At 33.0% G+C, this 21,917-nt stretch overlaps 1 protein-coding gene across 1 annotated transcript in view; it reads right to left on the bottom strand.

The window, feature by feature from the left end:
* LOC129753802 (uncharacterized transmembrane protein DDB_G0289901-like) overlaps positions 1-21,434 on the bottom strand; it is a 90,893-nt gene extending 69,459 nt beyond the window's left edge. Inside the window, exons 1-2 of the mRNA XM_055749651.1 lie at positions 21,307-21,434; positions 20,891-20,958 (exon numbers count right to left, since the gene is read on the bottom strand). Of these exons, the coding sequence (XP_055605626.1) occupies positions 20,891-20,958; positions 21,307-21,434 (196 nt within the window). The remainder of the gene's footprint in view (positions 1-20,890; positions 20,959-21,306) is intronic.
* Positions 21,435-21,917: the final 483 nt, after the last annotated feature.

Below are 21,917 nucleotides of genomic sequence, written 5' to 3'. Positions count from 1 at the left end.
TCATTTTTGTCATTTTTGTCATTTTTGTCATTTTTGTCATTTTTGTCATTTTTGTCATTTTTGTCATTTTTGTCATTTTTGTCATTTTTGTCATTTTTGTCATTTTTGTCATTTTTGTCATTTTTGTCATTTTTGTCATTTTTGTCATTTTTGTCATTTTTGTCATTTTTTCATTTTTGTCATTTTTGTCATTTTTGTCATTTTTGTCATTTTTGTCATTTTTGTCATTTTTGTCATTTTTGTCATTTTTGTCATTTTTGTCATTTTTGTCATTTTTGTCATTTTTGTCATTTTTGTCATTTTTGTCATTTTTGTCATTTTTGTCATTTTTGTCATTTTTGTCATTTTTGTCATTTTTGTCATTTTTGTCATTTTTGTCATTTTTGTCATTTTTGTCATTTTTGTCATTTTTGTCATTTTTGTCATTTTTGTCATTTTTGTCATTTTTGTCATTTTTGTCATTTTTGTCATTTTTGTCATTTTTGTCATTTTTGTCATTTTTGTCATTTTTGTCATTTTTGTCATTTTTGTCATTTTTGTCATTTTTGTCATTTTTGTCATTTTTGTCATTTTTGTCATTTTTGTCATTTTTGTCATTTTTGTCATTTTTGTCATTTTTGTCATTTTTGTCATTTTTGTCATTTTTGTCATTTTTGTCATTTTTGTCATTTTTGTCATTTTTGTCATTTTTGTCATTTTTGTCATTTTTGTCATTTTTGTCATTTTTGTCATTTTTGTCATTTTTGTCATTTTTGTCATTTTTGTCATTTTTGTCATTTTTGTCATTTTTGTCATTTTTGTCATTTTTGTCATTTTTGTCATTTTTGTCATTTTTGTCATTTTTGTCATTTTTGTCATTTTTGTCATTTTTGTCATTTTTGTCATTTTTGTCATTTTTGTCATTTTTGTCATTTTTGTCATTTTTGTCATTTTTGTCATTTTTGTCATTTTTGTCATTTTTGTCATTTTTGTCATTTTTGTCATTTTTGTCATTTTTGTCATTTTTGTCATTTTTGTCATTTTTGTCATTTTTGTCATTTTTGTCATTTTTGTCATTTTTGTCATTTTTGTCATTTTTGTCATTTTTGTCATTTTTGTCATTTTTGTCATTTTTGTCATTTTTGTCATTTTTGTCATTTTTGTCATTTTTGTCATTTTTGTCATTTTTGTCATTTTTGTCATTTTTGTCATTTTTGTCATTTTTGTCATTTTTGTCATTTTTGTCATTTTTGTCATTTTTGTCATTTTTGTCATTTTTGTCATTTTTGTCATTTTTGTCATTTTTGTCATTTTTGTCATTTTTGTCATTTTTGTCATTTTTGTCATTTTTGTCATTTTTGTCATTTTTGTCATTTTTGTCATTTTTGTCATTTTTGTCATTTTTGTCATTTTTGTCATTTTTGTCATTTTTGTCATTTTTGTCATTTTTGTCATTTTTGTCATTTTTGTCATTTTTGTCATTTTTGTCATTTTTGTCATTTTTGTCATTTTTGTCATTTTTGTCATTTTTGTCATTTTTGTCATTTTTGTCATTTTTGTCATTTTTGTCATTTTTGTCATTTTTGTCATTTTTGTCATTTTTGTCATTTTTGTCATTTTTGTCATTTTTGTCATTTTTGTCATTTTTGTCATTTTTGTCATTTTTGTCATTTTTGTCATTTTTGTCATTTTTGTCATTTTTGTCATTTTTGTCATTTTTGTCATTTTTGTCATTTTTGTCATTTTTGTCATTTTTGTCATTTTTGTCATTTTTGTCATTTTTGTCATTTTTGTCATTTTTGTCATTTTTGTCATTTTTGTCATTTTTGTCATTTTTGTCATTTTTGTCATTTTTGTCATTTTTGTCATTTTTGTCATTTTTGTCATTTTTGTCATTTTTGTCATTTTTGTCATTTTTGTCATTTTTGTCATTTTTGTCATTTTTGTCATTTTTGTCATTTTTGTCATTTTTGTCATTTTTGTCATTTTTGTCATTTTTGTCATTTTTGTCATTTTTGTCATTTTTGTCATTTTTGTCATTTTTGTCATTTTTGTCATTTTTGTCATTTTTGTCATTTTTGTCATTTTTGTCATTTTTGTCATTTTTGTCATTTTTGTCATTTTTGTCATTTTTGTCATTTTTGTCATTTTTGTCATTTTTGTCATTTTTGTCATTTTTGTCATTTTTGTCATTTTTGTCATTTTTGTCATTTTTGTCATTTTTGTCATTTTTGTCATTTTTGTCATTTTTGTCATTTTTGTCATTTTTGTCATTTTTGTCATTTTTGTCATTTTTGTCATTTTTGTCATTTTTGTCATTTTTGTCATTTTTGTCATTTTTGTCATTTTTGTCATTTTTGTCATTTTTGTCATTTTTGTCATTTTTGTCATTTTTGTCATTTTTGTCATTTTTGTCATTTTTGTCATTTTTGTCATTTTTGTCATTTTTGTCATTTTTGTCATTTTTGTCATTTTTGTCATTTTTGTCATTTTTGTCATTTTTGTCATTTTTGTCATTTTTGTCATTTTTGTCATTTTTGTCATTTTTGTCATTTTTGTCATTTTTGTCATTTTTGTCATTTTTGTCATTTTTGTCATTTTTGTCATTTTTGTCATTTTTGTCATTTTTGTCATTTTTGTCATTTTTGTCATTTTTGTCATTTTTGTCATTTTTGTCATTTTTGTCATTTTTGTCATTTTTGTCATTTTTGTCATTTTTGTCATTTTTGTCATTTTTGTCATTTTTGTCATTTTTGTCATTTTTGTCATTTTTGTCATTTTTGTCATTTTTGTCATTTTTGTCATTTTTGTCATTTTTGTCATTTTTGTCATTTTTGTCATTTTTGTCATTTTTGTCATTTTTGTCATTTTTGTCATTTTTGTCATTTTTGTCATTTTTGTCATTTTTGTCATTTTTGTCATTTTTGTCATTTTTGTCATTTTTGTCATTTTTGTCATTTTTGTCATTTTTGTCATTTTTGTCATTTTTGTCATTTTTGTCATTTTTGTCATTTTTGTCATTTTTGTCATTTTTGTCATTTTTGTCATTTTTGTCATTTTTGTCATTTTTGTCATTTTTGTCATTTTTGTCATTTTTGTCATTTTTGTCATTTTTGTCATTTTTGTCATTTTTGTCATTTTTGTCATTTTTGTCATTTTTGTCATTTTTGTCATTTTTGTCATTTTTGTCATTTTTGTCATTTTTGTCATTTTTGTCATTTTTGTCATTTTTGTCATTTTTGTCATTTTTGTCATTTTTGTCATTTTTGTCATTTTTGTCATTTTTGTCATTTTTGTCATTTTTGTCATTTTTGTCATTTTTGTCATTTTTGTCATTTTTGTCATTTTTGTCATTTTTGTCATTTTTGTCATTTTTGTCATTTTTGTCATTTTTGTCATTTTTGTCATTTTTGTCATTTTTGTCATTTTTGTCATTTTTGTCATTTTTGTCATTTTTGTCATTTTTGTCATTTTTGTCATTTTTGTCATTTTTGTCATTTTTGTCATTTTTGTCATTTTTGTCATTTTTGTCATTTTTGTCATTTTTGTCATTTTTGTCATTTTTGTCATTTTTGTCATTTTTGTCATTTTTGTCATTTTTGTCATTTTTGTCATTTTTGTCATTTTTGTCATTTTTGTCATTTTTGTCATTTTTGTCATTTTTGTCATTTTTGTCATTTTTGTCATTTTTGTCATTTTTGTCATTTTTGTCATTTTTGTCATTTTTGTCATTTTTGTCATTTTTGTCATTTTTGTCATTTTTGTCATTTTTGTCATTTTTGTCATTTTTGTCATTTTTGTCATTTTTGTCATTTTTGTCATTTTTGTCATTTTTGTCATTTTTGTCATTTTTGTCATTTTTGTCATTTTTGTCATTTTTGTCATTTTTGTCATTTTTGTCATTTTTGTCATTTTTGTCATTTTTGTCATTTTTGTCATTTTTGTCATTTTTGTCATTTTTGTCATTTTTGTCATTTTTGTCATTTTTGTCATTTTTGTCATTTTTGTCATTTTTGTCATTTTTGTCATTTTTGTCATTTTTGTCATTTTTGTCATTTTTGTCATTTTTGTCATTTTTGTCATTTTTGTCATTTTTGTCATTTTTGTCATTTTTGTCATTTTTGTCATTTTTGTCATTTTTGTCATTTTTGTCATTTTTGTCATTTTTGTCATTTTTGTCATTTTTGTCATTTTTGTCATTTTTGTCATTTTTGTCATTTTTGTCATTTTTGTCATTTTTGTCATTTTTGTCATTTTTGTCATTTTTGTCATTTTTGTCATTTTTGTCATTTTTGTCATTTTTGTCATTTTTGTCATTTTTGTCATTTTTGTCATTTTTGTCATTTTTGTCATTTTTGTCATTTTTGTCATTTTTGTCATTTTTGTCATTTTTGTCATTTTTGTCATTTTTGTCATTTTTGTCATTTTTGTCATTTTTGTCATTTTTGTCATTTTTGTCATTTTTGTCATTTTTGTCATTTTTGTCATTTTTGTCATTTTTGTCATTTTTGTCATTTTTGTCATTTTTGTCATTTTTGTCATTTTTGTCATTTTTGTCATTTTTGTCATTTTTGTCATTTTTGTCATTTTTGTCATTTTTGTCATTTTTGTCATTTTTGTCATTTTTGTCATTTTTGTCATTTTTGTCATTTTTGTCATTTTTGTCATTTTTGTCATTTTTGTCATTTTTGTCATTTTTGTCATTTTTGTCATTTTTGTCATTTTTGTCATTTTTGTCATTTTTGTCATTTTTGTCATTTTTGTCATTTTTGTCATTTTTGTCATTTTTGTCATTTTTGTCATTTTTGTCATTTTTGTCATTTTTGTCATTTTTGTCATTTTTGTCATTTTTGTCATTTTTGTCATTTTTGTCATTTTTGTCATTTTTGTCATTTTTGTCATTTTTGTCATTTTTGTCATTTTTGTCATTTTTGTCATTTTTGTCATTTTTGTCATTTTTGTCATTTTTGTCATTTTTGTCATTTTTGTCATTTTTGTCATTTTTGTCATTTTTGTCATTTTTGTCATTTTTGTCATTTTTGTCATTTTTGTCATTTTTGTCATTTTTGTCATTTTTGTCATTTTTGTCATTTTTGTCATTTTTGTCATTTTTGTCATTTTTGTCATTTTTGTCATTTTTGTCATTTTTGTCATTTTTGTCATTTTTGTCATTTTTGTCATTTTTGTCATTTTTGTCATTTTTGTCATTTTTGTCATTTTTGTCATTTTTGTCATTTTTGTCATTTTTGTCATTTTTGTCATTTTTGTCATTTTTGTCATTTTTGTCATTTTTGTCATTTTTGTCATTTTTGTCATTTTTGTCATTTTTGTCATTTTTGTCATTTTTGTCATTTTTGTCATTTTTGTCATTTTTGTCATTTTTGTCATTTTTGTCATTTTTGTCATTTTTGTCATTTTTGTCATTTTTGTCATTTTTGTCATTTTTGTCATTTTTGTCATTTTTGTCATTTTTGTCATTTTTGTCATTTTTGTCATTTTTGTCATTTTTGTCATTTTTGTCATTTTTGTCATTTTTGTCATTTTTGTCATTTTTGTCATTTTTGTCATTTTTGTCATTTTTGTCATTTTTGTCATTTTTGTCATTTTTGTCATTTTTGTCATTTTTGTCATTTTTGTCATTTTTGTCATTTTTGTCATTTTTGTCATTTTTGTCATTTTTGTCATTTTTGTCATTTTTGTCATTTTTGTCATTTTTGTCATTTTTGTCATTTTTGTCATTTTTGTCATTTTTGTCATTTTTGTCATTTTTGTCATTTTTGTCATTTTTGTCATTTTTGTCATTTTTGTCATTTTTGTCATTTTTGTCATTTTTGTCATTTTTGTCATTTTTGTCATTTTTGTCATTTTTGTCATTTTTGTCATTTTTGTCATTTTTGTCATTTTTGTCATTTTTGTCATTTTTGTCATTTTTGTCATTTTTGTCATTTTTGTCATTTTTGTCATTTTTGTCATTTTTGTCATTTTTGTCATTTTTGTCATTTTTGTCATTTTTGTCATTTTTGTCATTTTTGTCATTTTTGTCATTTTTGTCATTTTTGTCATTTTTGTCATTTTTGTCATTTTTGTCATTTTTGTCATTTTTGTCATTTTTGTCATTTTTGTCATTTTTGTCATTTTTGTCATTTTTGTCATTTTTGTCATTTTTGTCATTTTTGTCATTTTTGTCATTTTTGTCATTTTTGTCATTTTTGTCATTTTTGTCATTTTTGTCATTTTTGTCATTTTTGTCATTTTTGTCATTTTTGTCATTTTTGTCATTTTTGTCATTTTTGTCATTTTTGTCATTTTTGTCATTTTTGTCATTTTTGTCATTTTTGTCATTTTTGTCATTTTTGTCATTTTTGTCATTTTTGTCATTTTTGTCATTTTTGTCATTTTTGTCATTTTTGTCATTTTTGTCATTTTTGTCATTTTTGTCATTTTTGTCATTTTTGTCATTTTTGTCATTTTTGTCATTTTTGTCATTTTTGTCATTTTTGTCATTTTTGTCATTTTTGTCATTTTTGTCATTTTTGTCATTTTTGTCATTTTTGTCATTTTTGTCATTTTTGTCATTTTTGTCATTTTTGTCATTTTTGTCATTTTTGTCATTTTTGTCATTTTTGTCATTTTTGTCATTTTTGTCATTTTTGTCATTTTTGTCATTTTTGTCATTTTTGTCATTTTTGTCATTTTTGTCATTTTTGTCATTTTTGTCATTTTTGTCATTTTTGTCATTTTTGTCATTTTTGTCATTTTTGTCATTTTTGTCATTTTTGTCATTTTTGTCATTTTTGTCATTTTTGTCATTTTTTGTCATTTTTGTCATTTTTGTCATTTTTGTCATTTTTGTCATTTTTGTCATTTTTGTCGTTTTTGTCATTTTTGTCATTTTTGTCATTTTTGTCATTTTTGTCATTTTTGTCATTTTTGTCATTTTTGTCATTTTTGTCATTTTTGTCATTTTTGTCATTTTTGTCATTTTTGTCATTTTTGTCATTTTTGTCATTTTTGTCATTTTTGTCATTTTTGTCATTTTTGTCATTTTTGTCATTTTTGTCATTTTTGTCATTTTTGTCATTTTCTCATTAAAAAATTTAGCTCAATAATTACACTAGTTTACAGCATTTTTGAACTCAGTAAACTGAAAGTCATTTCCAATGTAAAATCGGGCGCTGAATCCGAAAATGAAATTCAAAAAAATCTCAGTAGAACCGTTTTTGAGTTATGCTCCAAATATGAAATTTCGGAAAAATTAAAAAAGTTCTTGTACTTAGATTGAAATAACTCGGACGGCATAACAGAAATTTGAAATCTCTTTTCTGCATATTAAAGGTGAATAAATTTTCTATCGATCATCTGAACACTGTTTTTGCGTTTGACCAACAGTATTGTTGATATTAGTGACTTTATGAGGAAAAAAATGGCAAAAACGTATTTTTTTAGGAAAAATTTAGTTTCAAATAAAGTTTTTGACTCGATGGTAGCATTTAAAAAATCTGATTTTCTTTTGCGCTTAAATGTCAATTCATAACAAAGATTTCAAGTGGTTATTTATCAAAATCGGATGAAAATTGAAGAAGTTATGGCTACTTTGCCAAAATAGTATTTTTGTAGTTTTTCATAATTTAACGAACCGCAGAACACTTATCATAGTATAGGAAGAATGAAACATAATAAATCTCACTCGCACCAAGTCAAAATTATTTATTAGCTTACCAGAAGGTCTCATGCCAAGTTTCAGGAAGATCTGACCATACGGAGGGGTTGCTTGAGTCTCAAACGTGAATAAAATTTTGAGGTATTTTGCCCGGAAGGAACAAAAAATACTGGTTTTTCATCAATAACTTTTTTCATCACTAGCTGATTGTTTTTTATGGTAGATTTTCTTAAAGCGTAAAATGAGACAAATATTTCACCCGAAGACTGTAACTCGATTGGATTTGAAACAGAAAAGTTATTGAGATTCAAAGATTGTATTTTGGTCGAAAATTGTCGTATAAAATGCAATGCGTAAAAAGTACTCATTGCGGGTTGGACAAAATTTGCGGCCTTTGAACCGCAATAACTTTTCTGTTTCAAATCCAATCGAGTTACAGTCTTCGGGTGAAATATTTGTCTCAACTTAGGCTTTAAGAAAATCAACCATAAAAAACCAACGGCTTGTGATGAAAAAAGTTATTGATGAAAAACCAGTATTTTTCGTTCCTTCCGGGCAAAATACCTCAAAATTTTATTCATGTTTGAGACTCAAGCAACCCCTCCGTATGGTCAGATCTTCCTGAAACTTGGCATGTGACCTTTTGGTAAGCTAATAAATAATTTTGACTTGGAGCGAGTGAGATTCATCATGTTTCATTCTTCCTATACTATGATAAGTGTACTGCGGTTCGTTAAATTATTAAAAACTGTAAAAATTACAGTTATGGTAAAGTAGCCATAACTTCTTCAATTTTCAACCTATTTTAAAAAATAACCACTTGAAATCTTTGTTATAAATTGACATTTAAGCGCAAAAGAAAATCAGATTTTTTAAATGCTACCATCGAGTCAAAAACTTTAGTTGAAACAAAATTTTTCCTAAAAAAATTAGTTTTTTATAATTTTCTTCCTCATAAAGTCACTTATATCAACAATACTGTTGGTCGAACGCAAAAACAGTGTTCAGATGATCGATAGAAAATTTATTCACCTTTAATATGCAAAAAAGAGATTTCAAATTTCTGTTATGCCGTCCGAGATATTTTAATCTAAGTACAAGAACTTTTTTAATTTTTCCGAAATTTCGAATTTGGAGCATAACTCAAAAACGGTTCTACTGAGATTTTTTTGAATTTCATTTTCGGATTCAGCGCCCGATTTAACATTAAAAATGTTGGTCAGTTAATCAAGTTCACGATTTTTTCAAAATTTTGTAAACTAGTGTTATCAAAAAGTGACATGAGGAGCACGAACGCCATTGTCCTCATCCCCATGTCGTTTTCCCCTTCTCAGAGCAATCTGTGCTTACGATTTTACCGTTGAACGAAGGAAAGGACTTACAATCACTATCGTAGCATGCGATGTGAGAATCAAATCCCTATGATTGGCTCATTTAACTTCGGGGTTGTTCCTCTTGATGCAATCCAATTCATAATATGTATTACGAAACAAGGCTTCAGCCCCAAATTTTTGAACTAGGAACGGCTAAAAGCTTAACTGGAATTCAAACCGAATGAGAACAAAAGTTCTAAATTGCAATTTTGACAACTTTGTTATTTTATCGAAGGCTCTCCCCTCCTTTCTCACGAGAAATTGTACACCAATAAAACGAGCTCATCGCCTATCATACCTATGAATGACGTCATGAAAAATATGACATATCATATTTTTGATCATGTTGATTAGTGATAGCTGGTGGAATGATCATTAATATTTGCTATGAAAAAAATTCAAACTATTTTGTTTTACTGAATCAAAGCAATCGTAAGATAACCTTTAAATCAACCACGGTATTCAACCGTATTGATTCAGAGACATATCAGTTTCTTGGACTATCTTTATCAATTTCCATTTAAAAGTATTTTAACTCTTGGTTTCCCCTAGTAGAAATTGCTTTACAAAAAAATTCTTAAGTTTGAAAATTTCTAACTAATGTCTCTGTTAGAATCTGATTTTAATTACCTGTTTCAAGTCGTCAGTATTTATCTCACAACGGGAATCTTAAGCACAAAGCGATGTCAATTCAATAAGAACAAAATAAATAAATAAAAAATGATGCAACATCATGTTTATTTAATGTGGCACATCAAACCTGGCCTGCATGGCACTTGACAGTCAACCTAAGGACATGACCGTGAGATCTTGATCCCACATATGCATGTAGGTGAGGAGGTATCATCGATCTAAAACGACGACGATGATGATGATGATGATGAGGGGAGCATTATTTGCATTCTAGTATAACTGGCACCACCGCGAGTCGAATGGGCAAGAACTATTTCAGTGGCAGCAGCAGCACTAAATGGACAGCTTGAATCTATGAAGAAGTAGCTAGTTGCACGTGTGGCGGTCCCTCGTACATTTGCTCCCCTGAATGTCGCTGCACCGGATGAAGCTAAGTGCTTGCATATTTTGTGCAGCAGTTCATTCTGAGCCCTGCAGCCTGAAGCTGACACAGAACATCAGCCCGGTAATGCGACATTATGGAGGTACTTAGATCTTTTATTGGCCTTCACAAGTAGGGTTCTGGGGCTAGAATTTATTAATCAATACGAGAATAAAACTGATCGGATGCATCCCCTGAGGATAGGCTCGTCATGTTCAGGATATCTTAAGCAACTTGTATGATGGGTCTTTTGCATTACGGATCACTTACTGTGCGGAAAAGATCAAACGACTCTGGAGGGTGTTGCCCGCTAATGGAACGCGTATGTTCCTCTGATACTGAAATATTGTATTTAATTGTAGCCGTTAACTTTCAGTAGGACTTATCATGAAAAAATATTCTTAAATCAGGTACTGACCACATAGTCGAATGAGTAGAACATCATCTGTAATCTGTAAGCAGTATCATAAGAGAGGTCCACGACGACGTACCATCAAGTATTCTGGACATACAACTTTACCAGCCTGGAGCGGGTTACACCAGAGCCATCGCGAATTTTGTCCACATACTCTCGGAACGATTTCGCGATTGGCATGGGTCACCCTGGCCTAGCCCAGCTTAATTCCTTCCATTTACACACCGATATGGTATAAAGGCAGGCACCCTTTGACATTTTAATAGCGAACATCGTTATGTTTGGCGTTAGCGCTACGCCACGAGTCGTGTCGTGTGCTGATCTTACAGGTTAGTACAAACAATTATTCACCGGTAGGAACCTCAGCACCCGGTCAATTAGTTTGAGCACTTTGAGGCGGGCGTATTGTTTGTGGTGCTAAGCTAAAGCCTCAAAGCTTCTTACCGGCCACATTGAAGAACGAAAGATTGAGAGAGGTGCCGTGTTTATTACTAGAAGTCGAGCTTCTCCCTACCCCACACTGGAGTTGAACTAAGTCAGGAGTTACTGCTGCTGCTGCATATGTGATTTGGGTAGTCGATTAAGAAAGACGGGTAAGGCACCGATCGACGCTGACGATGATGAAGGCGATTTATATGCGAACCAAGTTCCCGGGACATCTTTCCTAATGATCAGTACTGGGCGCTCTTACCGGTGTGTGTGTGTCAAATGCAAATCGGATGGTAATTTTATGTTGCCAGTGAGTAGAGGTACCCACCTGTAAGTTGCAGTCGAGAACAGCGATTGGACATGGTAAAACTCGTATCATGGAACCGGCAAATATTAAATTAATTCACAGTGTTCGATTTTATTAACGGAGGAAAAAGTCCAAACAATGGTCCATCTTTAGAGTATAACATCGGGCTAACGAGGAACACATTGGATCAACGAATCTCGGAACACCGAAGCAACATCAAAATACTACAACAAAAACTAGGAGAAAGAGCGACCAAAACAAAAACTAAGGAAAAAACATCTAACGAAGACATAGAATACACAAAAAATAGAGAGAAAGATATCACAGCTTTGATAGATCAAATAATTGCAACAGGGCTCACATTCAATCTTGATAAAACTACTATTTGAGATTCTAGTTACAACAAACACACTCTCAACTTTTTGGAGATGTGCCATATTTTCACCACACCACACACTGTCAACCAGAGAACAGACGTTAAAAACTTGAATGCAATCTTTGCTTCAATCTTGGACATTCTCTAGAAGTCCAACTATAAGAAAACTACACAGAAAACCAACAATAGTCATAGTACCGTCGATACAACATTTATACAAAACTCTACCGCATAAATTTACCCCTACAACATTATATTTCTGGTGAGAATTCAAATTTAAATTCAAACCTCACGACACCGATTTAACGTTTTAACGATATTACTTACAGTGAAACTATAGTAACGAAGAAATCTAAACAGTACGCTTTTACAAAAGCAGAAACAACGATGAATTTTTGTAAGTAGAGTTAGACATAAGACCACACATCACACACAAATTTATAATTCAAAACACATTTATAGAATCCCTGAAGATGATATCATACGATATCGAAACGTCGGTTTAAAAATAAACTTTGTTTGTTAAGAAAAACAAATTTGGATTGCTTTGCCCAAAATTATTCACATTAAAATCATCCAGTCAACATCTTCAAATCAACACGTAATGTTAAATTTAATACAATACCATTCGAGTAGACAATTTGAGTAAACAAGTCTAGGTTAGGGTTGCCAGAATTTGTTTCAGCACGTATCCGGGCCGGACAAACCTGACATTTTTTATATAAAAACCTGACAAAATCCGGGCATTCAATTTCAAATTGACGACCATAAATCCGGGCAAAATCCAGGAAAATTTTGTCAAAACTTAGAAATTCCACAACAAAAAACAAAAAAAACAAAAAACAAATAAAAAATTAAATTTCAATAAAACTTCTCGATAGATTTTGAACCGTATTTAAGGCGCAAAAAACCTCTCATGATTATTTTTATAAAACTCGTTCAAAGAATTTCGTTTTGGAGGAGATTGCTGTTTTTTTTTTGTTTAATTTGCCAAATAAAGTGGATAAATCCGGGAAAAATCCGGTCATTTTTCAATGAAATCCGGGCAACCGAGCTGGGCCAGACTGTTCTTAAATTTAGTATTAAATATCCGGGCAAACCCGGATGAAATTCGGCAATCTGGCAACCCTAGTTTAGGTATAATACTCAACAGTATGATCTTCAATTTATGTTATGAAACTGATAAAATTAAATGTTTTTTTTTAATATGGGTTGTTCGCAAATTCGCCGTAATAAAGAGTAAAGTAGTTCTCATTTGCAGACAGAGAAACTCTTTACCCGATACCAGGCAGCTTTTTAATCGTTGTTTTATGATATTTAATGATCGCCTAGCTACCTCAACACTAATTTCACACCATCTAAGCCACCGTCAAAGTTTGAAGATGGTCAAATATTGTTGAATATTTTCTTGGCAAGAATAAAAGCAAATGCAATTTTTAGGATAAAAACGGCATAAACCAACATATATCACAAGATTTTTTGTTCCACTTATCTTGACAACTTTCTTCAAAAGACAATATAGTTTTGAATCAGATGTTGGAAAATGAAAATATTTAAATCATTTTAAATGTATATGTACGGAAATTAACGGTATAAAATTATAGTTTTAGTTTGCATAATTTAGGGTCCAAGGGCTCTCGTTCAGTCATTAACCTTATTTTCTTGCAAATAAGATACATATGGGAGGTATTTCAAATGCGATATTTGGCAAATGGAAAGCTTTTTTGGATTAATAAATAAATATTTAAATTTTACAATATTGATTAAATTATCATCAAATCAAGTGAAAATGTAATAATAATGTGTCTTATAATAATGAATAAGGAAACGAATTATTTGAAGATATGATTGAAACTATTTTTCAGAAAAAAATCGTTTTTTTTCAATTTATGTTAAGGCATTGTTTCGAGTTTGCTATAGTAAAGATTATTCTGAATACTTTTACAAAGACATTCAAAGGGCCAATTTTTGAGATTATGCGGCAAATTCGTACACCCACAGTGAAGAACCTTATCTATAACACAATTTTTCTTTAGAATTAACAGAAGCAGTTATATTTTACCTTAAGCATCCAAAAAGTTTAATTTGAGATGAATAGCGGTTAATCCGTGCACCCATGGAAAATTAGTCTGCTTATTGAAAAATATGCTTGAAAGCCTACAAAATATCAAATATAATTCATAATCATTATATGAAAAACTTCAGAGCAATGAGTGCTAGAAAATGTCTACTACAACAGAATTGAGGTGAAATTGGGCACCCATGGTCAACACCTGTAGTTTTTTTTTTGTAAATTCTTTATTTGAAAACACCTGTAGTTATTTAACACAATTTTCTACTTAGATTGATAATTTGCTTGAGTTTTTTGATAATTATTTGAAATATTAAATTTATTGGATATACTCAATCTTCAACTATGCGAAAATAAGGTGATTCCGTGCACCCATGGTAAAAAAAATATTTCCATTTTATAACATGAACCCTCTTGAATGAGTTATTGGACGATATCAGAAGAAAAATGATAAAAATATTGTGTTATAAAAAATTTTCCCTTCACCAGTCATTTTGATTGGTCACGGTCAGAATAGGTACGTAACCTATAACGTATATTAAATTTTACCGGCCTTTCTAGTGTTAAGAATGAACATTTTTGGTGCAAACCAGTGATTGAATTTTGCTGAGCATGAATTGATCAACCTTCTCTCGCTCACTGCTTTACTCGGAAGCAAAGGTTGCTTTGAGGCAGCGAAAACGACAAAACCGATGATGCATACATTCTCAATATGGCCCGCCTTCAAGAAGCAGTATACATTCGAGGCAGCGAATTCAAAAAACCAAACGAATGGCTCTCACTCATCTCCTGTTACAAGCTTGAGGGAAGCGAATTCAAAAGGCAGAGCGAACCCGAGTCTCCTCGTTTGTGCCTGGATCGAATGCGTGAGGTTTTCTGCTATTGCTATTATTGCACAGCAACCGCACGCACGCAGCTAGTTTTTTCGTTTCTTTTTCCTCCCCCCTCTTTGCACTAAACGTTGCGGGCCGTGCAACGCAATAAGTTCGGTTGTTTTGGTTGTTGCCTCAACCTTTGCGGCGAGGTTGAAGATGTTCTCCTCAACGACAGCTATCGGCTGGAGTTATTCAAATTCAAGAACGTAAATGAGTATGTGTGCCTCGTCTCCTTCATGCATCATGTAGCAACCGAACGTTGAGAGAGTTCGTTCGGGGCAGCAAACAGATAGTGTCTCTCAGAGCAGATCCTCCTCATGGGGGGAGGTTTGAATGAATGTATATGTATCGTCTCCTGTATAGCTATGCGAGGCCTCAAAGTGTGTATTTTGAATGCCTCTGATGAGAAAATTGGTGAGGTTTTCAATCACTGGTGCAAACTATGAATCAGGGCCGTAGGAAGAACCGACTCATGGGGGGGTTTGGTGACTGACTTTTACCTATAATTTTGTTCCCACAATTCACGAATACAAACAAAAATTCAAACAAATAATGTTTGTATCTATATGATTATTTATTTTTAAGTACTCGTTAATAGTTTTCGTATTAAATTGCAACTTTAAAAAAGTGGTCCTTAGCCTAAAAGGTGAGCTAAATTTTTATAAAAAAAAACCCTTAGAAACAAAATATGGAATTTGCTTTCAACGATGGGTAAAATGTTTGAATTTGTTCAAGGGTCTGGTAGATAAAAGTTATTTGATTTAAGCATAAAATAAGTTCTTTTTTAGGAAGCTTGCCAATTATGATCAACTCAAACAAGCCCAATCTTCCAAACTCTTTTGCAAGTTCCAAGTTTCTAACTTTTGATGAAAATAAATAAAATTTTCCCAACAGATAGTAAGAAATAAAAAAATCGGGTCAAATTTGCTTGATGTAAACTTGAACTTAAATTATGTTTTAATTTTGAAACTTGGCTTTCAAGTACTGCAATATTAATAATGTTAAAAAAAAAACGGTGAAAATATAAAAATACACCGAGAAAATATAGAACTTTGTGCAAATATTTTACGTGAAGATCAGGTACACATTTCTTTAACAGAAAATATTTTTCATAAAGAATAAATTCCATTATGAAAATCGTGTGGATGATTTTTTTATATAATTTGGGATATTTTGCATAAAACAAAACTTATAAAATTAACTCAATTTTCACCTTATATTTACGATCTTTTTTGATTTATGTTTTTCGGTGACCATTAGTAAAAAAAGAAAAGGAAGCAAAAGGATCATAAGGAAGTGCGGTGATCAAAACAAAAAAATAAACATTATAATTGTGATTTTATGATGATTGAAAAACTCATTCACAAGCTAAATCTTTTTCTAAATTTTAAACTTGACTTCTGAACCTGATTTCAAAAATTGAACTTTGAATCTGTTTCCGAATTTCTATACGATTTCTGGAATGTACAAAAAATACGTTTTCCGAATCTTAATTACAGATAAGAATTTCGTGAGCCATTTTAAGAGCACTCATTCATGAATCTTTTATTTAAATTCTGTTGAGCTGATTTAATCTTCAATCATTATTTCAATTAATTATTTTTTATCTGTTTTGTGAATCTGAATTAGAATGTGAATTTCGAATGATGTAACTAAATCTAAGTTTTCAATTTCGGATCGCCACTTAAGAGCTTTAAAAACTTCAAATTTGAATGTAAAACAATATTTTTTCATGTTCGGAAATCTATTATCTAAACATTGAAAATGCAGACGATTTTCGAAAAACATTATTCAAATTTGATTTGAAATGCAAAACCGAATTTGACCAGGATTTAAAAAACAGTACCCGGATTGGGCAAGGTTTTTATATAAATTAGCCCGGATTTGTCTGACCCTAATACGTGATGAAAAAAATATGGCAACCTATGAACAAGTGAGAAAGTTTTGAGAAACTTGCTTTTTTGTACCCTCATGGGGGGGGGGGGTTTAACCCCCAAAACCCCCCCCCCCCCCCCCCGTTCCTACGGCCATGCTATGAATTATTATAAAAAATAGTTTAACTGTAAAGCAAACCCAGCAAACATTTTTGTAGCTACATATATTCTTAGGCTGTTTTTGTTTTTATCTATTAACATTCAATTAGCGTTTGGATTAGACTGAAGACTGTTGTCAACTGCTCCAGCCAGAGAATTTTCAAATGTGATGTGCACGTGACTCCGTTGCTTTCAGAGGAGGACGCCTAGGGTTCCCGGCTGGTAGATTTCATATGTCTATTTTGCTACAAGGGTTAGGATTGGTCAGGGTAGGATAGTAGCAGGAGAAAGGATTGCAGAGCCCAAGGATAATTTACTATCCTTAGCTCCCAAGAGTCCATGTAAGTAGGTTAGGGGAATCATTTTAAAATTTTCAAACATTGCGGAATTTCTTTCATATCCAATTTAAACTGACTTCAGACTAAATTTTGTCCACACTTTTCACTGTGCAGCTGGAATTGCGATTCGCAATACTATTGAAAACGACCCAAGTTATCATTCCTGGTACGATTTCATGTTTGCTGAGAACATACAATCGCATTAGAAATGATAGCTAAAGTCGTGTAAAATCATTACTGCGAATCGCAATTCCTAACCAATAAGTAAATGATCGTAAAAATGGCTACTTAAAGTCGGTTTTAGTCTTTGTTGGGTAAGTACCTTGCCTCGATATTCGATGATTTGAGTGGACTGTATGGTGTCGGACGTCTTGCCTGGGTGACCAATGTTGGGTGTGGGCTACGCCTTTTTTTCCTTGTAGGGGAGAGCCCACTGCGACCAGTAGTTGATCTATTGTGGTATTTACCCCGCGTTACTATATGCTTTCAGGTTCACCTGCACTATTGATTGGAGTGACAGTTGATTGCTGACTAAGCATTTTATCCCAATCGGGTATGATATCAAAGATGTATGATATAACCTTCTTAGGGCTGATATGCAACCATATGTCTTGTGCGCTTATGAACTTTGCCCCAAGTACTCGCTCTCTCCTATTTAGGAGGGCGCAGCAGTTGCATAGAAGATGCTCTGCAGTTTCTTTTTCGAACCTGCAGAACCGACAGTCATCGTTTTGAATTATGTTTATCCTTTTGAGATGCTGTTTTGTTGGACAATGTCCAGTCAAGAGACCTGTGTAAGTACTTAATTCGTGCTTACTTAAGTTCAACATGTTTTTGGAGAGTCGTGCGCTTGGTTCAATGAATCTTTTTGCCTGAGTTGCTCCCTCCGCTGTTTTCCAGTTGGAAACAATAGTGGTGCTTTCCCAGTTCTTGAGCTCCATAGTCAAGGCACTTCTCGATACTCCGCAGAAAGGTTAAGGTCCAATCAACAGTCCCTGAGATCATTCCCTAGCTAGTTGGTCTGCTTCTTCGTTCCCTAGGATACCGCAGTGGCCTGGTACCCAGAATAAAGATACTCTGTTCCTTATGCCCAGGTTTCTTAGTGCAACAATACACTCCCAAACTAGTTTGGAGTAACATGTGAACGTACTTAGTGCTTGAAGAGCAGCCTGGCTGTCAGAGAATATGCAGACACTTGTGTACCTGTATCCCCTTTTCAAACAGGCTAAGGTGCATTCTAGAATTGCTTGAATTTCGGCTTGGAATACTGTTGGCCAGTATCCCATAGGAATTGAGATCCTGAGTCTAGGTCCGAAAACCCCTGCCCCAGTTCTATTATCCATTTTTGATCCATCAGTGAAGAATAGGATTGATCTGGGAGGAACCACAGGTCCACCTGACTCCCACACGTCCCTATCATTGATAGTTACATTGTATGGTATGTCTAGGTTAAAAATGGGCTCCATCCAGTCATCATTTTTCACAATGAGTGAGTTTAATTTAAATTTCTTTAGGATTTTGAGGTGTCCTGTAAGATCTCCTTCATAGAGCGTTTTGTGTTTGGAGAGTCTCAAGGCACTGCGTTCCGCCTCTAACTCAACGAATTGATATAGAGGCAGAATATTTAGTAGTGCATTTAAAGCCTCATTGGGCTACGCCTTGTTTCCTTGGTGTTGAATCCGTTGTAGATGGATTTGGATGTAGGCCACGTTCTCAACTTCCTACTAATTCCTCGCTGGACGTTCCAGACGCACAATAACAAGACGGAGATTTGAACAAAACGGACGCTAATTACAATACATTTATTCGACTAAATTACATCATATATTTAACTAACATAAAACATTGTAAAGAGGATCAAATTGAACTATTGAGCAAGCCGGGTTGATCCGATCGCCGTCGGATTAGGGTGTTGTTGGGGTGGTTCCCTGGGGGTAGGGGATGGTATTGTTGTTGCCATCTGTTGCTGATGTGGTGGTAATGCCTGGTGTTGGTTCTCTCGCTCATTGTCTCTCGTATCCCATCGCTCGGTGACTATCTCTCGCTATGTCGTTGCCTATCTCTCGGTGTCGATCGTGTACGCTCTTCTCTCTCATGCCTTCATCATCGTCTTGACCATCGGGGGTACGCAGATGTGTTTAGGGTACCAGTTGTAATATACAGTCTTAAAGGGTGTCCACGATGAAATTGCCACACTATGATTGGTCTATCTTTTTTGGTCTAACTTTTTAACCACTGGGTAGAATGTAATTTAAATTTGGGTTGATTTAGTTCATAGTGCATTGTTTAGCAACAACAAAACACCTGGGATCGATTGCATCCCTGCTGAAATGCTGAAAGTCGACCCTGCCTTATCAGCACTAATGTTGCACCGTCTTTTCGCGGACATTTGGAATACTGCAACATTCCTGGCCGACTGGATGCATCCTTGTAAAGGTCCCGAAGAAAGGAGACCTGACAGAGTGCGGTAACTGGTGAGGTATAATGTTGATCTGTACAACCCTCAAAGAACTCTTCAATGTAATCCTGGACAGGATCCAGGAGAAAATCTACACTCCGACGGCAACAAGCTGGATTCCGATCCGGAAGATCACGTGGGGACCAAATCACAACGATACGAATAGTACTACGAATTCCAGGACTCTCTTCTGCTAGTGTTCGATGATTTCGAAAAAGCTTTCGACCGACTTAACCGTGTAAACATCTGGGCGGCTCTAAGGCGACGAGGGGTCTCTGAGAAACTAGTCATCGAAGCACAATACGAGGCATTATCGTGCAAGTGGGGGATGTATTTTATCACCGCTGCTTTTTCTCACCGTAATTATTGAGATTCTGACTGGATCGATCGACTGTGCACCGAACCGAGGATTGACGTGGAGTCCTTCAACAATGGAGCAACTGAACGACGTTGACCTGGCTGACGATATTGTTTTGCTCGCCAAAACACAACCGGATATGCAGAGCAAACTCGACGACCTCACCGAAAGCTTTAAGGCAGCAGGTCTCAAAGTCAATGTCTGAAAGACCAAGTCGATAGAAATCAACACAGTAAATCCTTCCAATTTCGTGGTAGCTGGACAACAGGTTGAGAAAGTGGAGTGCTTCCAGTATCTTGGTAGCCAGATAACGCCTGATGGTGGTACCAGGAAAGACATCAAAACCCGGATCAAAAAGGCCCGATTTGCGTTTGTGAGTCTTCGAAACATCTTGCGGTCACGGCAGATCTCACCACGAACTAAAATCCGAATCTTCAACTCAAACGTCAAATCCGTATTACGGGTGCGAAACTTGGTGCACATATGCGGTGACGACGCGAAAACTGCTAGTATTTGTGAATCGCTGCCTGTGAAATATTATCCGTACTCGAGCTGCCGAAATCCGAATTGTCGACGAGACCAAGTGAAGACGCTGGCTCTTGATCAATTACAGTGGCCCTATGAACCGGAGGATCGGCGCGGGAACACAAAGTTGGATCTCAAACGTGGAACTACATCGCCGGGATCATCAAAAGGCGCTATAAATCGAGATCCGGGAACGGAAGTGGAGATGGATTGGACACACGCTGCGAAGAGATGGGAACGAGATTTGCAGAGATACGTTTGATTGGAATCCATCTGGGCATCGAAGAAGAGGCAGGTCCAGAAGCTTGTGGCTGAAATACCCACAGTTCAGGAGAACCTTGGAAGGCGTGATGTGAAGACGCTGGCTCCGAATCGTAAACAAGCGAGATCATTTATCTCGGTTCTATGTGTCGGAGGATCGGCGCTGGACCCTCAGGTAGGGTACGTAACATTGTTAATTAAAATAAGAAATTATCTTAAACCATCGATGCCTACCAACTCCAAGAAGGTAGCAAACTAGTTTCCTGTATCCTACAGCAAGTAGCCCCACCATAAACGGGAGTATACGCGACTGATTACTTTATAAATTAAACCGACAATTAGATTAATTACTAAACTACCTCGATAGGACCTTCTTACTAGTTGGGGGTTCAGCACTCGGGCCTGAACCGTAGTCAGTAGATTGGTTCTTTCGATAGTGTGTTGTGCTGGAACGATTAAGAAAACCCACAAGCAAGCTAACTGACATGTTGTTCGCTGAATGGGGCAAAACTTGATTAATTAATCAAAGAGAACACTTTTCACACCCGCCTTTGCTTGCCGGTTGTCTGGCGCTGAGCTTGATTTTTTTTATTGGCTCTCCCTTCTTTATTGTTATTTTCCGTTTGCTACCATAATTTTTGCAGACCACACGCCATTACAATAATTGTCTCTGCGCATGAGAGTTGAAAGTAATTGTTACCAGTTAAGAAGAATAATGGAAGAACTAAGTGTCCAGTTACTTAGTGCTAAAGACTGCTGCTGCCTCAGACTATTTAGAGTCGGTCCTTGTCTACGCCTGGTTGATCATGTTCTGGTGAGGTTGTTCCTGGAGACTAACTGAGTCTGAGTCTGAGTCATTGCGGGAGAGGGTCTTGGACAGATCCAAACCCCGATAACCAGCTTGTGGTTCTACCAACTTCATAGGGCGAGGACTTAAGGGCTAGAACAGTTTGTGCCAAGAGGTCACCATCAAACCAGGAAAGCACACGGACAGCATGATTTTAATCTATATGTATAGTCTCCAGCTCTGTTTTTGAGGTTGGTCATGCAATCGAGCGACTGTCTGTGAGCTGACCCGTTCGTTGATTCTGCCCAGAACTTGCATCAGCAACGCGAGAAAAAAAAATACGGGAACGAATTGCAAATCCCCATTTGGTTCTGAAGCCCTGGCTCTGGCTCATGTCACATACTTACATCTGCAACAGAGTTGTGTCGTGGCTTTAGAATCGAGGGATTTGATACCAAATGTTCTAGGGAAGGAAGAGGCTGGATGAGGAAATCGCACGTGTTCTCCGGCGGGCCTAATGTTCAGGGACGATTCTGTAGAGTGTGATCCGGGGCAGCCCTCCTCCTACACCAGAACAGAACATGAACTGGAGAGACCATAATGCTTAATTCTAGTCAG

This window comes from Uranotaenia lowii, chromosome 3 (assembly GCF_029784155.1).
Source record: "Uranotaenia lowii strain MFRU-FL chromosome 3, ASM2978415v1, whole genome shotgun sequence".
Lineage (NCBI taxonomy): Eukaryota > Metazoa > Arthropoda > Insecta > Diptera > Culicidae > Uranotaenia > Uranotaenia lowii.
Note: the sequence above shows the minus strand (reverse complement) of the source record. Positions and strands in the feature narration are given on the sequence as shown.